This window comes from Coffea arabica, chromosome 6c (genome assembly GCF_036785885.1).
Source record: "Coffea arabica cultivar ET-39 chromosome 6c, Coffea Arabica ET-39 HiFi, whole genome shotgun sequence".
NCBI classification, from domain to species: Eukaryota; Viridiplantae; Streptophyta; class Magnoliopsida; order Gentianales; family Rubiaceae; genus Coffea; species Coffea arabica.
The window spans coordinates 27,647,894-27,667,252 of NC_092320.1; the positions used below are offsets into that span (position 1 = coordinate 27,647,894).

Below are 19,359 nucleotides of genomic sequence, written 5' to 3' on the forward strand. Positions count from 1 at the left end.
ATATTCTGGAAGAATATTAGTTGACATTGTGATGAACAAAAATGCTGAAAGGACTTTTGACTTGTTATTAACGCGGCCAAGTTCTTGGACTTGTCTTGCAATAAAATTCCAAAAGAATTTGGATTAAAAATCGGATAGCATAGAGCTAACAAGAAAAAGAATTGTATTGTAGCAAGTCGTGGGCTTTGCTATACATAAAATGCAGAAATGATTGTTCCCATTCCTTATCCCGAACCAAACTCTGGCACCAGTATATATAAGTTGTTGCATTTCCACAGCTTTCTTGTTTAGGTAAGTTATTTTATTAAACCGTGACATCTGTTATGTGTAAGTATGACCCGTATACAATTCTTAGTATATCTGCACTTTCTATGATCATCATATTTTTTATGGTGTGACGAGGTTGAATATGGCAAAAACTAGGGTAGATTAAATGCATAAACATGTGATGTATCTTTTTTATTTTTCCTTGAAATAACATTTTAGAGGAGATAGTAATGCATTACTGGTTTAGGAATTACTACTGGGTATACGCATCAGTAAGGCATGACCTGTCACTTTAAAATGCTAGAAAGTCTACCTCTCAACATAGCATGTTAATCTCATGTTCTGAAGTAGAAGTGTTAAACATGAATTAAGTGTTGTACTCAAAGGAGTAAAACATGTTTATAACTGATGTTTTGGTTTGCGGGGCTTTTGTAACAGAAACATGTCCAGTGCAGCTCAAAAGATTTTGGTGATTCAAGATGCATCAGTGGAGCCTTGTGGTATTGAAACTGTCACATTTGCTCTCAGAAATTTTCCACTGAAAATTGGTGACAAGATCAGGCTTCTTCGAATTATTCAGCCATTCAGGACTGAAGCTACATGCTCTAGTACTGGATGCATGTTATTAGGTGAGAGTTCCTGCAGGTGTTTGAAAATTTCATTGTAGAAAATGAGCATGTGATGCAGTTTTGCTACTAGCATTAGTTTTTCTTCCAAGGGGAATGCTTTTAGTTCTGTTATTGTATACTGAGTAGAATCACTGGTTATGGAAGAATCAATATGGGAATTCGGAAATTTCTAGCAAATGCAATACCCAGGATAATTGGTTAAGATGAAAATTTGATTTTCTTACATTAGTTTTGAGCCAGTTTAGTTCTCCCCTCCATTTTGACACGTCAAAGCTTAATTTCTTTTCTAAAATAGAGAAGGCCATCTTTGTTGTTCTGAAGTAAAAGTGGAAAACAAACAACTTTGGAGGAAGCACGTATCTGCAATTTATCTGCAATTTTTAGTGAAGTAGAAAATCTTTCAGATATGTTTCCTGAAAATCTGATATCATGAAACTGCTTTAAGCTTTTTCAGCAGGGTCACAACATAGACTCGTACAGCAAAAATTTTACAGGTTCATGTTGTGTATTCTGATACAATTAATCATTCTCAGAATATTATGCATTTGGTGTCATGTATTCTTCATGTTCCTTTAAAAATCTTAGTTCTTATGGTTCCCTTTTGTGTTTTCTGTGGTATGCAGCAAGGAACAAAAGCAAACTGCACTCAAGTGCCACACATAGGAAGAAACAGAATGACATGATGAAAGAAATTCAATCGCAGAAAGAATCTTTAAACAGTGCAAAAATTACAGAAGTACGTATGCTGGCTGAACAGAAACAGGTACCTCTTCCTCGTGTAACTTTCATCTGTTGCATCACCACCACATTTAGTGTCCATGCATAAACATTTTGACTGCAGAACATATAACTAATTTTCTTTCCGTTTTCTCTGACTTCACCTATTTAGTCAAATCAATATCCATGTCTTTTCCTGTCTTTCTGCCTATAAGAGAAGAAATGAAAATTGACAAGAACCTTAATCTCTCTGAGCTGCAATAGGTTGTGTTACCATATAGATAACATACCATGAATAAGGTTTGCAGTATAACTTGTCCTGTAAATGATGCAATTCAACGTGTGTAGGTAGAACTTGAACTAGCGGTGGATGTAGGCTCACTGAAGGAGATAGCAGTGGATACAGCCAAGAAATTTGAGGCCACCATGGTGATACTTGACAGGTAGTACCTTCTATCCCTCTATCACTTCTGCTAAAGGAAGCAAAAATGAAGATGGCCAAGATCATAAAAGATGATATTCGGATAAAAATCCTTGACAACTAGTAACCTGAATTTCCTCCCTCTTTCCTTCATTGCAAGGAGGCCAGTATGCCAACTTTGATAAATAAATGTTGGTTTCAGGACTGAAATAAGAATTGGATACACAAGGTATAGGTACCTTTCAGATCTTCAGATCAAAATCAGTTTATGGTATCAAGTCATAATAGCAGATATCCACTCAGCCCTGTCTCTTAATGCCATATGCTAGGAAATTGCATCTCACAAACATTTATGCCTCATTGAATTTCCTGTTCCATCCTCTTGGAAGAAAGTGATGTAAAATTCCCTTCATGAATCCTGAGCATCTGACACAATAATCTTAACTATGAATGTGGATGTTGAACTACAGAACTGAGTATTTTTTTGGTCTGTCTTTAATACCCAATGATCAATTGGTCCACAACGTCTGAGACTAATGATAAATAAAGTAAAGGATCCACCAGAAACCTTGCTGGTTAGCCATTTTGTGATTAATAAGTTCAGATCTTCTGCACATGTTAATGGTCTTTCAATTGCAGCTGGATATTCCCAATCAGATAAAGCCATTGGTGTGACCTTAAATAGATTTTCTCAAGTATTATACTCCTAAACATTAGTTGAGATGAGCTCGATATGTTTGATTTGCAGGCCATCATGATTGTCATTAACCATGAATTTGGAGAAGAAATTTATAGTGTCATCCATGTCTGGAATAATCTCATAATTTCCATGTTTCTTCAAAATCAACAGGCACCTCAAAAAGTTTCAAAAGTACTTTCTGGACAATTTGTCTTGTGGAATATTGAGAATCAAACGTGATAACAGCATTAAGTATATGAGAGAACCCAAGGCAACTGAAGTTGGGCAAAGCAATAGGAACCAGAAAGCTTGTATAAGTAAGTCTCCAGCAACCACATTTTTTTAGTCTAAGAAGGTTTAATTGAACCTAAAATACAATGATAAAAAGAAGCAATTCACCTGAGGCAAATGCAGGGGGACAGCAAGAAGACATAACTGAGTGTTATCTCTGTTCATTATGCAAGACTAGAAGAGCAGAAATTGGACATACAAGGAAATTCAGTTACTGTGAGCTGCAATTTACTACGAGCAACTTTTCTGCAAAAAATTTATTAGCTGATCGCCGTTGGAAGTTCTATGAAGGTACGCTGAGTGATGGACAGAGGATTGTTATAAGGGAACACACTTCACCAACCATAGAAGAAAATGAGTTTATCGAACTGGTTCAGAAGCTGGGGAAGGCTAGACATGAAAATGTCGCCATGCTATTAGGATCATGTTCGGTAGGATCACACAGGCTACTGGTCTATGAATATATTTGTAATGGTTCCCTCAACCGACATCTATCAAGTAAAGTTACAATAACTTGAAATAGTTATTTGCTATTTTTAGTTTCAGTTCAACTAATCAAGATAGATGTTCCTGCAGACAAAAGCTGTGAATTGACATGGGAAAGAAGAGTAAAGATAGCACTTGGAGCTGCAAAAGCATTAGAATATTTGCATAGTCTAAAGATTTATGGAATCATGAGGCCAAGCAACATCCTCTTAACCCATGACCACCAGCCCTTGGTAAGATTAGTTTGTTAAAAGCCAATGATTTGAACTATGCTTGATTGGCTGACAAGAACATGGCAATCTTTTATGCACTGTTCTTTTACTTTGGACAGCTGGTTAACTTTGGACTCGCAAAAAATCAGTACGAGTCCTCAAACCAATCATATGAAGCTAGGGTACTGAAGACTTTCGAATACATGGCACCAGAATGTGAAGAAAGTGGAATTTGCAAAAGTAAAGCAGATGTTTATTCCTTGGGAGTGGTTCTTCTAGAGTTGGTCACAGGTCGAAAGAGCATAGATGAAACTAATGGTCAGAGCTTCTTGAGATGGGTAGCCAGCCATTTTATTTCTCTTGCTATGTCACAGAGATTTTGTTCAAATCTTGAATTACCTGACAGCCAGCGGTGCACTATATTAGAAAAATGTTGTAATAGCTCTGTAGACCAGCAACCTTATCAGTGAACTTGTTTTCTTTTCTAACAGGCAAGACCACTATTGAGAGAAAAAAGGTTTCATGAGTTAATAGACCCTGCATTGCAAGATTCTCATGACCTTCACCAGCTCTATTGGATGGTACAGTTGACAGAAAAATGTTTGTGCTGGGATCCACATAGGAGATGCTCTATAAATAAGGTATAATTTCTAACCTTGAAGGTGATAAGATATTAGCCAGTTTCATGTCAACATGGAAAGTAACATATTAGCAGCCTAGAAAATTCCTGTTAAGTCCAAATACCTGAATAAAGAAGGTTAATGCCTAAATACCATAAATGTTGCTGCTCATGGTGAACTTCAGTCAGTCCTATTTCATATATGCTCCTTTTTTTGAAAGCCGTGTGTACCCTCTTAGCTGTTTAGGCTTTTTTTTTTTTAAAGTGTAATGGATGTGCATGAATGTGGCTGCTCTTCTTCGTACGAATAAGTTGTAAATTCTGAATGACATTGGAGTCCATATAAATCAGGTCTCAAGCAGAATTTTGTATTTTGAGAAGTGCAAGGAGGCATGGAAGAATTCAAATAATCAAGTAATTCTATGGACGTTGTGGCATAGATTCTGAATAATTATCCTTGAATGAAGATATACAGTAAAATGGCAAATGTTCAACCACGATATGGAAAATGATATAAGAAGCAGGTCCTCTAGAGTTGTTCAAACTTCTTCAAGATTTGAAATTAAAGTTGATCACACTTTGTGAAGTATTAGAGGGGGCACACTACGGGAGCTAGGGGGTTTTAGATTGGAAAGAGTGCATTGAGTATTACCTTCTGTAAGCAAGTTCGCCATGGGTAATATCCGTGGAATAACTTGCATTTGAGACAGTACTTCTCTGATCAAGTTTAACTGAAATATCTGAGAACTTGAAAACTTGAAAAATGACTCCTTCATTTCAAGCTTAGACAACATTTTGAAACTGGATAGTTTCAGAAACATCAAAACCAAAATATCTGCTACAAACTTTGCATTGCAAAAGCTACATGCAGCAAGAAACTGCTCTAACCTAATGGTGTATTTGATGATTTGATCACAGGTAGTTGTGGCTTTGACATGCATAATTCAGGGATGTATAATGGAAGACTTGTCCCCCACTGAATCTGAGTTAGTGGAACAGATCCGGAGGTAATTCACACTATGCCCACAAAAAGTAGCAGCATCTTTGGAACTCTGATTTGTCTGTGCTAACATAGCTGGATACTGCTGTTAACAGTGAAACACGAGCTGCTCCTTACACATAGCTTCAAGGTTGACAATGGCTTTAAAGCTTGAAGGTAGCATTTCATGATGTCAGAGCGGCTGCCTCTGAAAGCTAATGTACCAGACGTTTCCCTGTTTTCAGTCATGATGGTTAAGCTACTGTCATGTTTTCCTTTATGCAATTCAGTTCCGACTGACCTGCATTAAATCAAGTTCATTACTAGATTCAGGGCATTTATAAGGGCCTCCAATGCGGAGAACTGTTAAATTGAGTATTAATTGTTCCTCTTGTATTGTATGACCTCAAGGAGAACACTTGCTAATCATGTGACTTGGAAGGAAATAAGCATGAAAATCCGAGATCTGTAAATGAGATAGATTTCTAATGATAATACTAGTAGATTTTTAATGACAATGAGTAGTGGAAATTCTATGCTGTAAAATCAGGAAAAACTATTAATGCATATGATCTGGATACATTGTCCATTCCTCGTGAAGTTTACTAAATAATTAACAAGTGATCAAATACCATATGCGTAAATTTTTATCCGTACAATTCTGAAGTTGTTTTAACCCTAAAAGAAATCAATGAAATGAAAATCCACTTACTGAGGATGCTTCATTAGTGAGCAAAAATGAGCACAATATTATGCATATCTTTCATGAATTGGCTGACTCTCTTACTTGCTGGATCTCGGTGGTGATGGCAAGCACATCGAGACTCATAGTAAGAACAGTTCTAGACAAGCACAATGAAAGGACAGAGAAAGTTATTATGCATTTTGTAGCCACAAAATAAATGTGCTTCGTCTACTTTATTTTGTTGTCAGTAGTAATCAGAATACAACCTCAAAGTACAGTGGATCTAGAGGTAATGCAGCCACTAACCTTGTCATGCTACCATGGGAATCTGTACATAATCGATCTCTATCTTGGGGATCCTCTTTATCTTGTACCAATCTTCACCTTCTTCAACTCTGCATCTTTCTTTGATAATGGCACTTTCCAAAATGATTAGGATTTGGAGAGAAACTGGCAATCCTTGCTCTGGTAATGCTTGAAGTTTTGGGCAGTGGCTGATGTTCAAGTTATGGAGGAAACTCAGGTTGTGGAGTGATGGTAGACTAGTTAGTCTTGGGCAGTTTATAAAGGTGAGTTCTCGGAGGAGAGGCATATCTTGTCCATCTAATCCTTTCCATTCCATCAAATTTGGCATGTTTTGAAAGATTAGCAACTCTAAAGAAGGAAAACCTTTAGTAGGACCAAAGCCACAAAAATGATCGTCAATACTTGCTAAACTTGACAAATTTTCAATACAAAGATGCTTGAGGAGTGGAAGTTGCCCAAGAGATGGGAGGACAGAGCAGTATTGGCAGCTTCGGATGTGAATAGTTCTGAGCTTGAGCAGCGGATCACCTAGCCAACTAGGAAACATAAAGCCACCATAATTTGTTATTGCTAGCTCCTTGAGATTTGGATGTGGTTGAAGGCCAGCAAGTACTTCTTGTTGATCTATTCGATCACCAGAATAATTCCATTCCAACTGAAGACTTTCTAGGAATGGCTTCATGCATAAATTTGCCTCGTTTGCCTCCATCACACTGAGCACATTTTCCAGATTCGTAATGCAAATTGATCCCCTGAGGAATCTCATATTACCCAACTGTCCTATACCACATCCTTTACCTTTTCCAACGATGAATGCATTCATGGTTTGAAGATTGACTAAATTTCCAAGATCTGATGGCATGTAGTTCAACTGATGCTTTATATCCAGGTCAAGATGTCGTAGGTTAGTAAGCTTCTTCAAGTTTGCTGGAAGTTCAAGGAACTCAAAACAATTTTTTAGCACGAGGGTTTGTAAACCAAGGATGTTTGTGATGGATTCAGGTAAGTTTTGGATGTGATTCTCAGAGAGGTTAAGAAAGCGAAGATGTTTCAAGTATTCAATTGAATCAGGAATCTCATAGATGTCCATGCAACACAAGTCCAACGCTCTTAGGAAGCGTAGTTTCAAAAATAGCTCATAAGAAAGCTGCACAGTGCTTTTGCTGTTTCTGGGTATTAGCAACAATGTACGCAAGTTCTTACACCAAGTGGAGGGCTTCGACACTATCTGTTGCAGATTTGCATGACCCAGAGACATATGACGAGCATTGGCCAATGCTGGATGCCAATACGATATGTCCTCCGCCAAGCAAAAGCACGTATTAGCAGAAATTAACCTCGCCATACCGTGAACAAGGTCATGCATTTTGTACATTGATTGGTTGTACAGATTGACATGTGAAAATTGTAAAAATGACCTCCAAATCAGTTCATTGAAATAATCACTACCAACATCTTCCAGTCGCTTTCCTCCTCTAGGTTGGATGAACCCTTCTGCCATCCATAGCAGGACTAACTTGTCCCTTTCAAACTCATGATTCCTTGGAAATATGGAGCAATATGCAAAACATTTTTTCAAATGAGAAGGAAGAAAATGATAGCTAATCAGTAATGATGAAAAGATATCATTTTTCTCTTGTGGCAAGTCCCATAGCTCACTATTTAAGATGCATTCCCACTCCTCCTCATCGAATTGAAAATGAAGCATGCCCCCAAGACTTTGGGCTGCTAAAGGCAAGCCTCTGCATTTCTTTGCTATTTTTCTCCCCATTTCTTCCATATTCATATTCTCCTCAGGATCCTTATTTGAAAACGCCCTTTGTTTCATCAATTCCCAGCAGTCCTTATCATTCAAAACTTTCAGATGATATGCTGGAAATGTACCAAGAATTGATGCCACTACTGAACTCCTAGTGGTTACTACAACTTTGCTCCCTCTAAGTCCAACTCTAAAAGGGCAAGTCAAAGAATCCCAATCCCCATACTTCTCAGTCCAGTAGTCATCTAGCACTAGAAGAAACTTCCTTCCGGAGAGTAAACTCTGAAGCTTACACTGAATGGGATCTAGGTCTGACAACTTACATTTTTTACCTGTCAGGGATTCAATAATTGACTTGGTGATCCCGATAACATCAAAATTTACAGACACTGAAATCCACACTCTCAAGTCAAAGTTCTTTACTACTCGATTGTCATTGTAGACAATTTGTGCAAGGGTTGTCTTGCCAATACCCCCCATACCAACTAAAGGAATCACAGAGACATTGCTCCTATTGGCATTTGCTGTCAACAGCATCTTGACGATCTCATCTTTGTCCTTTTCTCTGCCAACTACAAACCCTTCATCCACCAGTGAACTAGTGCTTTTGGCAAAAAAATTGCTCGTAAGGCATGATTTAGCTGGTAATTTATATGACCCTAGTTCAGACATTTTAGTCAAGACAAGACTATCCATTTCAGTAGCAATATCTTCCAGTTCTTTCCTTATCTTTCCAATCTCATGGGGCATTGACAATTTAAAAGATGACAAAAGCATGTTACGCACCTGATAGCTTTCATTAGCTTCATTCAAATGATCAGCACCGACCTGCAAAAGATCCAGCAAAATTTCATCAAGTAGGTCCTCAGCACTGTATGAATGCTTCTCCAAATCAGCAGCCCACATCTTCCATGCTTCAGTGCTGCTGTGCTTCAGCAGGCTTTGCTGATTGTTCCCGACAATATCCAGAATAGCTCTAATCCTCTGGAGTGTTCTCTGCAGCCTTCTGATCTCATCATCAACTCCCAGAATCAGGCTTGTTTCTTTCACAGCAAAGTCGGTAATCCTCTCAAGGAGAACTTGCAAGGAAGCTTGTGCAATTCCAGCTTGAAATGCAGCTTCCATTGGTTAATTTGGTAGTATATTGAAATATCCAACTACTTTTTATTGGTTTCCCTTTTCACTTTAAAAGGGTTTATCTTAACTCTCTTGATCATTGCACCATTTCCTTCATATTTATGCACGCTCTATTAGCCTGGAATTCAAATTTCCTGTTCCAAGTTGTCCATTTTCCGTAGTCAATGTAGACTTGGAATGGAATTCTTTGAACCATGCTTCTAGGGAAGTCAAGACAGTTATTCAGACGTTTCCTCCACGTTCACCAGATACTGAAATTCCACTGGCATTTAATATAATAATCTTTAGTTGCAAAATTAAAAACTAAGCTAAAAGGAAAGTAAATGAGCAGTCTACCGGCAAGCTACTGTATTATTACCTCAGATTATGGCAGAAAATGCCATGTTGGCATTGAAAGCCGCCATGCAATAATTGTTGTTTGACTGATAAGTTAGATTCCAATTTCTTCTGATAAAATATCTTCATTGTAACTAAACTAGGTACATGAACCATCAAGATTTCTATCCACAGTTCAAAGTTGCGGTCTCGACCTGGACCGTTCCACATCGGTCTCAGTCCACACTGAAAAAAAAAATTCTTGTACCTGATATTAAACATCTCAACTGGGATGCGTATGGATTGAATGTCACGGATGTTACCAATATTAGTAGAACAGATGTATGTTAAAACTGTTAGTGTCGAAGTCAGGAAAGGTACATCTGATCATGATAATACCATCAATAGGCTCTACCTTTTTCAGTTTGTCCAGATAATTCGAAATCCACAATGTCAAATCTTTCACATTTGTTTAGGCTGCTGTAGATTTATTGTTCTTCAACAGTCAATTTAAGTAACAAAGGACTCCTTGGCCACGATCAAGCAAAATTTCAAGATCTGGGTAAGACTTATACTCTTGTGTGTTCTAGATGCAAGAATTACAGTCATATTCCCCCTATTAGCAGTTAGAATCCTTCCTGAATTACCAAATTATTCAATTCAAGCCAACCTATTCAGTTTTCTTATATTGTTTGATTAACGATTTCACACAGTCATGCTGGTTTGCTCATTGCCCCTTTCACCTGAAATTTCCGTGCTGGATGTCAGTCTCACGATCTACCAGAGAGTGCAAATTCTGATACAGATCTTTGGTGGAACATCTGACAAATATGTGAACCCCTATAGGACCCAAATATTTGCGAGATCCATCTGTGGACCCTTAGAGACCCCCTAAACAACAAAACATGAAGCAACGGATATCATTCACACCCTGTGGAAATCAAGATCTTTGTGGATCAGCCAGATAGGACGAAATACCAAGAATCTTTAAATCATGAATAAGTCCTCCATAGGTCATCTCAATAATGAGTTTATGTCGAGATTATTTTCCATCCATCAGAGGCATGCTTGCCTAGGAAAATATATGACCAACAAAAATGTTATGGCACATATACTTTTTTTTTGCAATAATTTTTTTTCATTTTACTAAGAGGGATTAGAATTTTCACCAGCAATTTTCAGTTTATCTTACGAGTGAATTAGTGCACCAAATATATGGGAAATGATTTAGTTTCCACAAAGGCATTAAAAATAAAGTAAAATTTGCAAAACTCAAACTTTGCCCCTACGTCAGGGGCACTAAACCAAAGGAAGGGCAAAGTCGTGGTCAATTCCTCTATTCTTAGTCTTGGACAATCTTTTTCATTTTTCAAACTAAATGATTATCATGCTTTAAACAGAAGTTGTTGAATGAAGACTAGGAAAAAATCGACCTGAGTTTTGTCTTCAACTTTAAATAAGATTTTCTAGAAATCCGAATTCCTCTACTAACAGCAACACTAAATAACTATAATTGCCCTCTTCAAGTATTAATCTTCCCATACTCAAGAATCAATCCAACGGAGCTCCACCTGAAGATGTTATCCACAACTCTGTTGCTGAAATCAACAGAACTGGAAAAAACAGGCCTGATTGAGAAAGATGAGGAAGTTACGCTCTACAAAATTCGCCACCGTGCCAGTGGACAGCTCCACACTTTAACAGTTTTACATGGCAGCCACAACGAATCCATCTGGAGAGATATTCGACAGGAGTTTGGGATCATCCAGGGCCTGGATCATCCCAATGTACTCAAGTGCTATGAAATTTCTGCTCAAAATGATGGTATTCATGTTTTAAGCGAATCCATTGCCAGCAAATCCCTCCGAGGCTCACATATCGCTGATGAATCCTCTCTCAGTGATCTCACACGTCAAGTTTTGGAGGCGTTGTACCATCTCCATCAGAGAAAGATTGTGCATGGAGACATCAGGCCTTCAAGAATATTCTTCGCCAGTACTAAACTGGGATGCGTCAAAATTGTGTATTTCGGGCGAATTTTGCAGCTTCTTAGGCCATCAGATGAAAGGCACCTTCATCCTGAGAGGGCAAACTCGCTCGATGGCTTTGCAGGGGATTTATGGAGCCTTGGGTTATGCATTCTTGAGCTGTATTTGGGCTCATTTCCTCTTGACACAGAAATTTCTGCTTTAAAGCTAAGTCATATTTGTGATCTCTCAACAGCATCAGCTGAGTTCAGGGACTTCATCTCTTGTTGTTTGCAGAAAGATATGGCAAAAAGATGGACCGCTGAGCAGCTTCTTCATCATCCTTTCATTTTACAGAATTCAACTGGCAGCAATCTCAGGGTTTGTTTCTACTAATCAGTTTGTAAACTGTGCCATCATAAACATATTGCTTACGTTTTTTAAACTGAATTTAATTCTTGTTTGATTTTCTGAAGAATTTTTTAAGGATTTTTTTTTTATTTTTAAAAAGGGAAAATGTAAGGGGAATTCTTGCACAAATTTTAAAAGATAAAATTCAGGAGAATTTGGAGATTTTTTTTTAAAAATTTTGCTGAGCTTCTCTTTTTATCTTTCACGCGAAACAAATAAGTATAATAGGTAACATTAATTTCCATCACACTTGTTTAAGGAAAATAATTCTTATTTTATTGACAGTAATATAAGAAAAGGGAATGGAAACACACAACTATCAAAAGAAGATCTCCCTTCCAAAAAATTTTTCCATCTATTTAAAAAAAAAAATTTCTAGTAGAGGAGTAACGGGATTTAAGAAGTTATATTGGGCTGGTTTATTGCATATATTATGAATTGATTTTGCACTCTAGATATAAGAAACTCTTTATAATTATTCAAAGAGAATTGTAATTTTATTCCGTTATGCATTTTTTAGGAAACTCGTTATACTTATTCAACGAAAATTATAATTTTATTCTTTTTTGTATTTTTCACTCTTATTTTATAAGTAGGAGGTTTTGAATCAATGACCTCTTAATTATAATCCCTCGCATCTTACTACCCAACCCAATACTCTCCCTATTCCTCTACGCTTAAGTGTTACTTCCAATATTGATAATCCTTAACATTTTGTATCCACGAAAGTTCACAGGACTTGCATACTTTACCATTCCTCAATTGTATTTGATTGACACAATCTCATCAACGTAAAAGATCAAATGTGTCGAAATTGAAAAATAAAGTAATGAATTGAAAATATCACAAACAAAAAAGTTTCGAGTTACCTTAATTAGGCCTTAGGATTTCGGATTATCGGTATGGAACTTGAGTCTCTAATTCCGTACAAGTACCTAATCATGCTAGCTAGTGAGTGTAAGTAGTTCTAGATAATAAAAATTTGGAGTTCTCATCCAAAAAAGAAAAAAAACACACAAGACATTATCAATGTGCATTCACGAGACCAATAATATGTGTTGCAGTATTGACTTTGCTTGAAGAAAAAGGGTACCAATAAGCGTGGTGGTTGGGTAATAAAATAAGAGGAAACTATTTTCATCTATTCTGACTGCCACTTTTGCTGTTGTCACTTTCTTTATAGGCTGTTTTCCATTTCTTAATTTCTGGCTTGTTTTGATAATCACTTGTCTCTAATTCTTCCCTTTAAGAAAAGACAAAATTGTGGCCCTTTAGACCATTAATGAAATGACGACTAAGAAGATAGCAGTATAAAAAGTCAAATAAATAATTCTTGTCACTCTTGTTTTGCTGAACTCTTAGTTTTGTCAATGACGATGTAGTAGCATAAATATTTTACTTCTTCAGTTTGCAATTATTATTTTTTAGTTAGTTATTGTAAGACCAATTAAATATATCAAAACATTTGAATAACATAGTTAGACTGAACACAAAATTCGTCAAAATTGGTTTTTTGATTCTGAGAAGTTACATTCACTATCATTTCACTTTTTGACCATTAAATTCCACTAGTTTTTTTTTCCCCCTTAAATTTGAAGAACCAGATTCCACTATTTAAGATTTATTGGTCAATTGAAAAGCTTCTAAGACTCCATAGTTGGAAAAGAAGAAATCATCAATGATTTTCTGAACAGCTTACCATAGATCAAACAGGGAAACTTTGTGACAAAGAATTTCAAATCATATAGTTTAATTAACAAAATCTCCTTTCCAAGGAAAAAGTTACAACTAGAAGTGCCAAAATGGAACCACTAAGCTTGCCTCAGTGGCCACCAGGGAGGGTCTTAAATCCCTTCTTGGGCTGTAGGTAAGGGTTCAAATCCCACCTGCAGCAAAAAAAATCCAAGAGTTGTGTCAAAAACACTCCCTTGGTCTAGTAAGGTCTGTGTACCTGCTAGCCCCAAACACAGCCTCTTTAGGCTCCAATGGCTCCCCTCTAGTCTAAGATAGATAGGTTATACAATAGTTGTTATCTCCGGAGAAAAAAAAAAAAAGTGGCAAAATGGCTCTCCTCTAGTTTAGGATAGATAGGTTATACAATAGTTGTCGTCTCCGGAAAAAAAAAAAAAAGTGGCAAAATAAATATATGGTTGATAAATAGTTTTAATTAAATGGATAGTGGATCAAATTGATCCAATCCAGTTAAAACCATTTAATAAATGGATTGAAATGGATGCCATTTAAATGGATAGTGAAAAACCATGATCCATCCATTTATCCATTTACTTTCCCAAGTCTTAAATTTAAGATCCAAATTTTTTTTTTCAAAAAAATATAGATACCCAAGGTTCTATCCTTAAATCACCTAAAACCTTTTGATAATAACAAATGCCTGTGCTATTACTCTATTTCAATTCTTCATAAAAGTAGTTTCAAATTATTTTAGTTCCAAGAAAATCTAACTACTGTGGTCAATTTAACCTTTCATCATTACTTCAAATATCATTTTGTAAAGTAATGAACAATTAGGGACTTGGCTACATTATTATAACTTTTAGGTGAATTGAATATGGCTTTATAGTGGAAAGAAGTTTACTTTTCCAATTTTTTGCACTCCTATTCAAGAGGGATGCCTTGAATAGAAATAGAGTTCCAATAAGCGGTCTTATGTTATTTAACAAGTAAAACATTTTCATCACATGAGCACATACTACCTAGAAATGTATGAAAATCCTTATTATACCATTGATATGCAAGCTACCTTATATTTACTTAGTAAATTTGGTTTTTTTTTTTGGAGGGTTGGGTTGGATTATAAGTGGAGAGGGAATTCTAGAAGGATGTTCTGGATTCAAGACTTTTAACTTATTAAAAATAAAAATAAAAAAAGAAGAAGGTGTCATTTATATATCTTAACCAATGTTGCGGGGACACTTGCTAGAAAAATCCTTTTTATAAATAAAAAATAACAAATAAAAATTACTTTGACACTATACGATGCACTCTAAGTTTTTCTCTACTTTAGAATGTGCAAGTTTGTGATCATTAGTGTATGAGAGTTTAATTAAAAAAGAAAGAGTAGAGACTAAATATAATTTTGAAAAGGATGGAAAAAGTGTAGGAACTAGAAGCAAATAAAATGCAATTAATACTATTGGCAACTTGGCATATAAGGAAGTTATGAAGGAAAAAATAAGTGATCCCACAAAATTCCATCCCACTTTTTTTTTTTTATAAATATCTGCAATCACAATGTGTGTTTTCTCTTTTTTAAATTAAGGGGATATATATGGATGACATGGATAATTCATTTAAATCCACCAACATAATTGGGTTTAGATGGTTATCCATTTAAAACCATTGAATTTATATGGATCATCCAAATCCATTTAAGGTTGATTTATATGGATGGATTGGAGGATATTAATCCATTTTGCTGCTTCTAGTTGCAACAATCATAAAGCAAATTTTTATATAATTAAATTGATAATAGAAAAAGTTACTCTACTATATTTTTTTCTCTAAGTATGTGTGTTGTACACCATTAGAAACTGTAATAACTAATAGACAAAAACACTTTTACCATACTTTGGAAAATTAAAGGAAATAAATATTGAAATTTTTTTCATTTCATATGTTTATAAGATTGAAGCAAAAATTTGATAGGGGAGGAGGAACCTAAGAATTTTGGTTGATTAATTTAGAATAGTAGGAAATAGCCATGTGAACCGTATTTACTAGTAGGTATAATGAAAGGGGCATTAAGCCGCCAAGATCCTTATGTTTGATGTTACACAAATTTCCTGCATATTTATTGAGATCATTGTGATTTTCAATTATTTTCTTCAAAATAGTCTCAAAATTATGCCCAATTTTGCATTAGTCACTCCCTATCTGTAAATTGTTTTAAAGGACCTTGTCCATCGAAAAATTCAGCCTCGCCCTAGTTAATTATGATAAAATTCTGGAAGCCTAGTGTATAACTTTTACCCAAATCATACTTCTTGTAGATAGTAGAAGTACAAAATTTTGGTTTGTTGTGCTTTAACGAACAGGGAGGCTGCAGCAACTTTGAGTTTTTGGCTAATTATTCGTATGTTATGCATGAGAATCTTTGCTAATAACATTTGTTCTTCTTGCTTTAGTGTTGGTTTGAACTGAAAGATACAATTGATTCATGTGGAGTCTTAGAACAGATGCATGCATAGGAACATGTAAGCTTCAAAATCTAAAGCACATCTGCATATCTTCCTGGTTGAATATTACAAGTTAAAGATAGTGCAGTTCGTTTAGAGACTTTTCAAAGGATAACAATGGACTAATATTCTTCTGGTACATTATTACATTGCCTTTGTGCAATTCTGAAATTGTGCTAGTGATTGAAAAATTCAGTACTGAAATTGCAACAGGGAGACTTAATGGAAGAAAAGACAAAACTCCAACAGCCCTTTTTGTCTTCATCATCCTCATTTTCTTCTTCCATGACTTCCAAAGGAATCAAGCTGTCTGAAAGTGCATTGCAGTTGTCCCTGGAGCCTGAGAATCACCAAAATGGTAAGATAGAAGTGACAGCAGCAGTTGATGAGGGGAAGTCAGCCCAAAAAAATATTGGAAGTAACAAAAGGAGACCAGGGGAATTCAAGAGGAGCATATCAGACCAGTCACTTCTGGTCCAAAGGTGTGCTAAAAGGAAGCGGCTTAAAGCAAAGGCTGATTTGTATGCGATGCCCAAGGAACTAGGTGTCACATATAAGAACAATGCATCAGACAAGAAAGAAGAGAGAATAGGCGATTATTCGAGTACTGAATCTGAAGAACTAGAATTCAGACTGGAGAACAGAATGCACTTCTTGGAAGGGGCAGAAGATTCAAGGAGAATAATGCAAGGTGCAGATTTTGATTTTGAGAGTTTACCTGAACATGTTAGAAGGTGTATGCAGTATTGCTCCTTGTTTCCAACAAGCTATGAGTTGGAGAAAGATCAGTTAGTCCAATTATGGATTGCAGAAGAGTTGATTGATGTAGAACTTACAGACAGGATGGAGGATGCTGGAAAGGTATGCTTTGACATTTTAGCAAGTAAGGGGTTCATAGTTCCTTCAAGCTATGACAATCTTCATCGCAAGCAGAAGTATAAAGTGAATGAATCTAAAATTTTGTACTGGTGTCAAAAAGCAGTGCTATCCAGGGGTCACTATCTGAGAATTGAGGATCAACTAAGTGTCCCCTCTGAAATGCCACTTCACTTGTCTTTGGACATGGAGGAGTTTGATTCACTGACATTTGAGACTCTCAAAATTTTCAAAGACCTACACACACTATTATTACTTGGTGATTATGGCTCCTCAATCAAGGAAATACCTCGTGATCTTTTCCTTTGCCTAAAGAGTTTATATACTTTAGATTTGAGCAGAACCCAGATATCGGAATTACCAAGTTCTGTTGGGTGTTTGGAGTCACTACATTATCTTGACCTCTCGTATACACCTATCAAAAATTTGCCTGAATCCGTTGGTTCTCTTTACAGTTTGCAGACACTAAATCTTCGAGGTTGTTTTGCTCTTCATGCAGTACCTGAGGGAATAAGTGAGTTGATCAATCTGAGGCATTTTGAATTGGATATAATCCGCCAATTAAACTGCATGCCCAGAAACATGGGGAATCTGAGAAGTCTTCAAACTTTAAAGGCATTTATGGTTGGAAGAGATGATGGATGCAACATTGGAGAGCTCAGGAATCTGAACAATATTGCTGGATCATTCTGCATTGCAGGGCTTGAAAATGTTGCAAACATCGATGAAGCTAGCAAAGCTGGTTTAAGTATGAAGCAGTACTTAAAAAAGCTCGAATTGAGATGGGGAGATCACAGGTTTGATGAGGCTTCACCAGAAGAGGAAGTCTTGGAATGTCTGCAGCCACATAATAGCATCGAAGAGTTACAGATACAATTTTACAAGGGTAAATTCTTTCCAAGCTGGATTGGCAACCCATTGTTTACTAATGTTGTCAGCATTACCCTCTACAGGTGCATAGAATGTCAAGTTTTGCCCTCTGTCGGGAAATTGCCCTCACTCAAATATCTGAATATTGTTGGATTGGATAGTGTGCGAGATACAAATGGCCTGTTTTGTCGGAATGTTACAACTGGAAGCCAAATATTATTTCCAAAGTTAGAGAAACTGACACTTGACAACATGCCTAACCTTCAACAGTTCACTGGAGCAGAAAACGGTGACTTCCCAAGCCTAGTTCAGGTTTATATAAGATACTGCCCAAACCTTTTTGAGATCTCATCCGTTTTCCATCTCAAAGTCCTCCAATATCTCGAGATAAGCTACTGCATTAAGCTGCAGTCTGTGCCTGAAGGAGGTTTGCCAGCTTCAATTGAATCACTGGTAATTACAGGTTGCCCTGGTATAAAAGAACGGTGCAATAAGAATGGAGGAGAAGACTGGTACAAGATAGCCCACATTCCTAGCACATGGATTGATTATGAACAAATATCTCGAAATATAGTTTCTGTTGTTCACAGTGTAAAACACGAAAATGAAAGTCATTTTGTCAATGAATGATTTCCATTCAATAAAGCTGAACCTGCAAGTAATATAATCTTTATATTCATGCATTTAGTTAAACTAGCTTGAGTTATTCGATCTATATATAAACCTGCCAAACTAAGTTACCAATAGTTTCCCTGTTTAAGTCTTTCATCCTTTTAAAACCTGAGCCTCTAGATTTTAGGATTGCAAATAGATTCACAGCATCTCAAAACTAATCTTGGTCCATTCTGAGGGGAACTTTAGTACGACAACTATCCACAGAATCCAATTCCACACAGATACTATGTTGAAGAAATGTTTGCACTTGATAAGTCAGTGCACTCTGGATAAGATATCTGATTCTTGCTGTTCATTTCCAACAGATTCAATCAACTTTGCCATTTTTGTAAAGCATCAATCAGAAATCACTGAAATTAAGAAATTTAAATTCATTGCAGACAAATAAGAACATGTGAAGATTGTTGTAACGGCAAGTTTGCATCTGATAATGAACATTTGAACCAACACGGTACATATATCTCCAGTAGTAGATTATAGGAGTAATAAATGTCCAGATAAAGATAACAGTAGAGGTGGCAATTTAGATCGAGATCCATTTATCCATCCATATAATCCATAATTAAATGGATTTGGATTATCCATTTATAGTATTGGTTTTAAATGGTTGACCAAAGTAAAATCATTAAATTAAATGGATTTATATGGATTATCCACAAAAACCACATATATCCATTTACTTAAAAACCAAATGAAAGAAATGAAAGAAAATGACTAAAAAAAGGAGCTATCCTAAAATGGAGGCGACCGAATCTGAGCGAACAAATATATTTGTAGCTTTGAAAGAACCTGCTCCGTGGCTTCCTTCTATTATCTTTAAGAAACGATATAAAGCAAACCCATTACTTTTTCCCACCGATAT

General features: G+C 36.3%; 3 protein-coding genes across 5 annotated transcripts; 2 read left to right on the plus strand and 1 right to left on the minus strand.

The window, feature by feature from the left end:
- The first annotated feature begins 489 nt into the window (after positions 1–489).
- Positions 490–5,553, plus strand: LOC113693545 (probable serine/threonine-protein kinase PBL21). 2 transcript variants are annotated; one of them, XM_072053376.1, is made up of 10 exons: positions 491–896; positions 1,520–1,659; positions 1,962–2,056; positions 2,885–3,030; positions 3,128–3,502; positions 3,581–3,723; positions 3,822–4,040; positions 4,194–4,343; positions 5,240–5,328; positions 5,417–5,553. In XM_072053376.1, the coding sequence occupies exons 1-10, from the start codon at positions 710–712 to the stop codon at positions 5,442–5,444; spliced, it is 1,572 nt and encodes a 523-aa protein (XP_071909477.1). In that variant the 5' UTR covers positions 491–709; the 3' UTR covers positions 5,445–5,553. The 2 variants fall into 2 exon arrangements, with proteins under 2 accessions (XP_071909478.1, XP_071909477.1); XM_072053377.1 differs by lacking the exon at positions 3,822–4,040 and having other exon boundaries at positions 490–896.
- LOC113691555 (putative disease resistance protein RGA3) lies at positions 5,078–9,386 on the minus strand. Of its 2 annotated transcripts, XR_003448735.2 has the most exons (3): positions 6,292–9,386; positions 6,013–6,142; positions 5,078–5,601 (listed from the first exon to the last, which is right to left on the minus strand). XR_003448735.2 is itself a non-coding variant. In XM_027209732.2 (2 exons), exon 1 carries the CDS (start codon positions 9,173–9,175, stop codon positions 6,296–6,298), a length of 2,880 nt encoding a protein of 959 aa, XP_027065533.1. In that variant the 5' UTR covers positions 9,176–9,386; the 3' UTR covers positions 5,078–5,601; positions 6,292–6,295. The 2 variants fall into 2 exon arrangements, 1 of the variants encoding a protein (XP_027065533.1); XM_027209732.2 differs by lacking the exon at positions 6,013–6,142.
- A 1,617-nt stretch (positions 9,387–11,003) lies between these two features.
- LOC113692487 (putative disease resistance protein RGA4) lies at positions 11,004–18,505 on the plus strand. Its single transcript, XM_027210901.2, has 2 exons — positions 11,004–11,850; positions 16,290–18,505. Exons 1-2 carry the CDS (start codon positions 11,080–11,082, stop codon positions 18,450–18,452), a joined length of 2,934 nt encoding a protein of 977 aa, XP_027066702.1. The 5' UTR covers positions 11,004–11,079; the 3' UTR covers positions 18,453–18,505.
- The last annotated feature ends 854 nt before the right edge of the window (positions 18,506–19,359 follow it).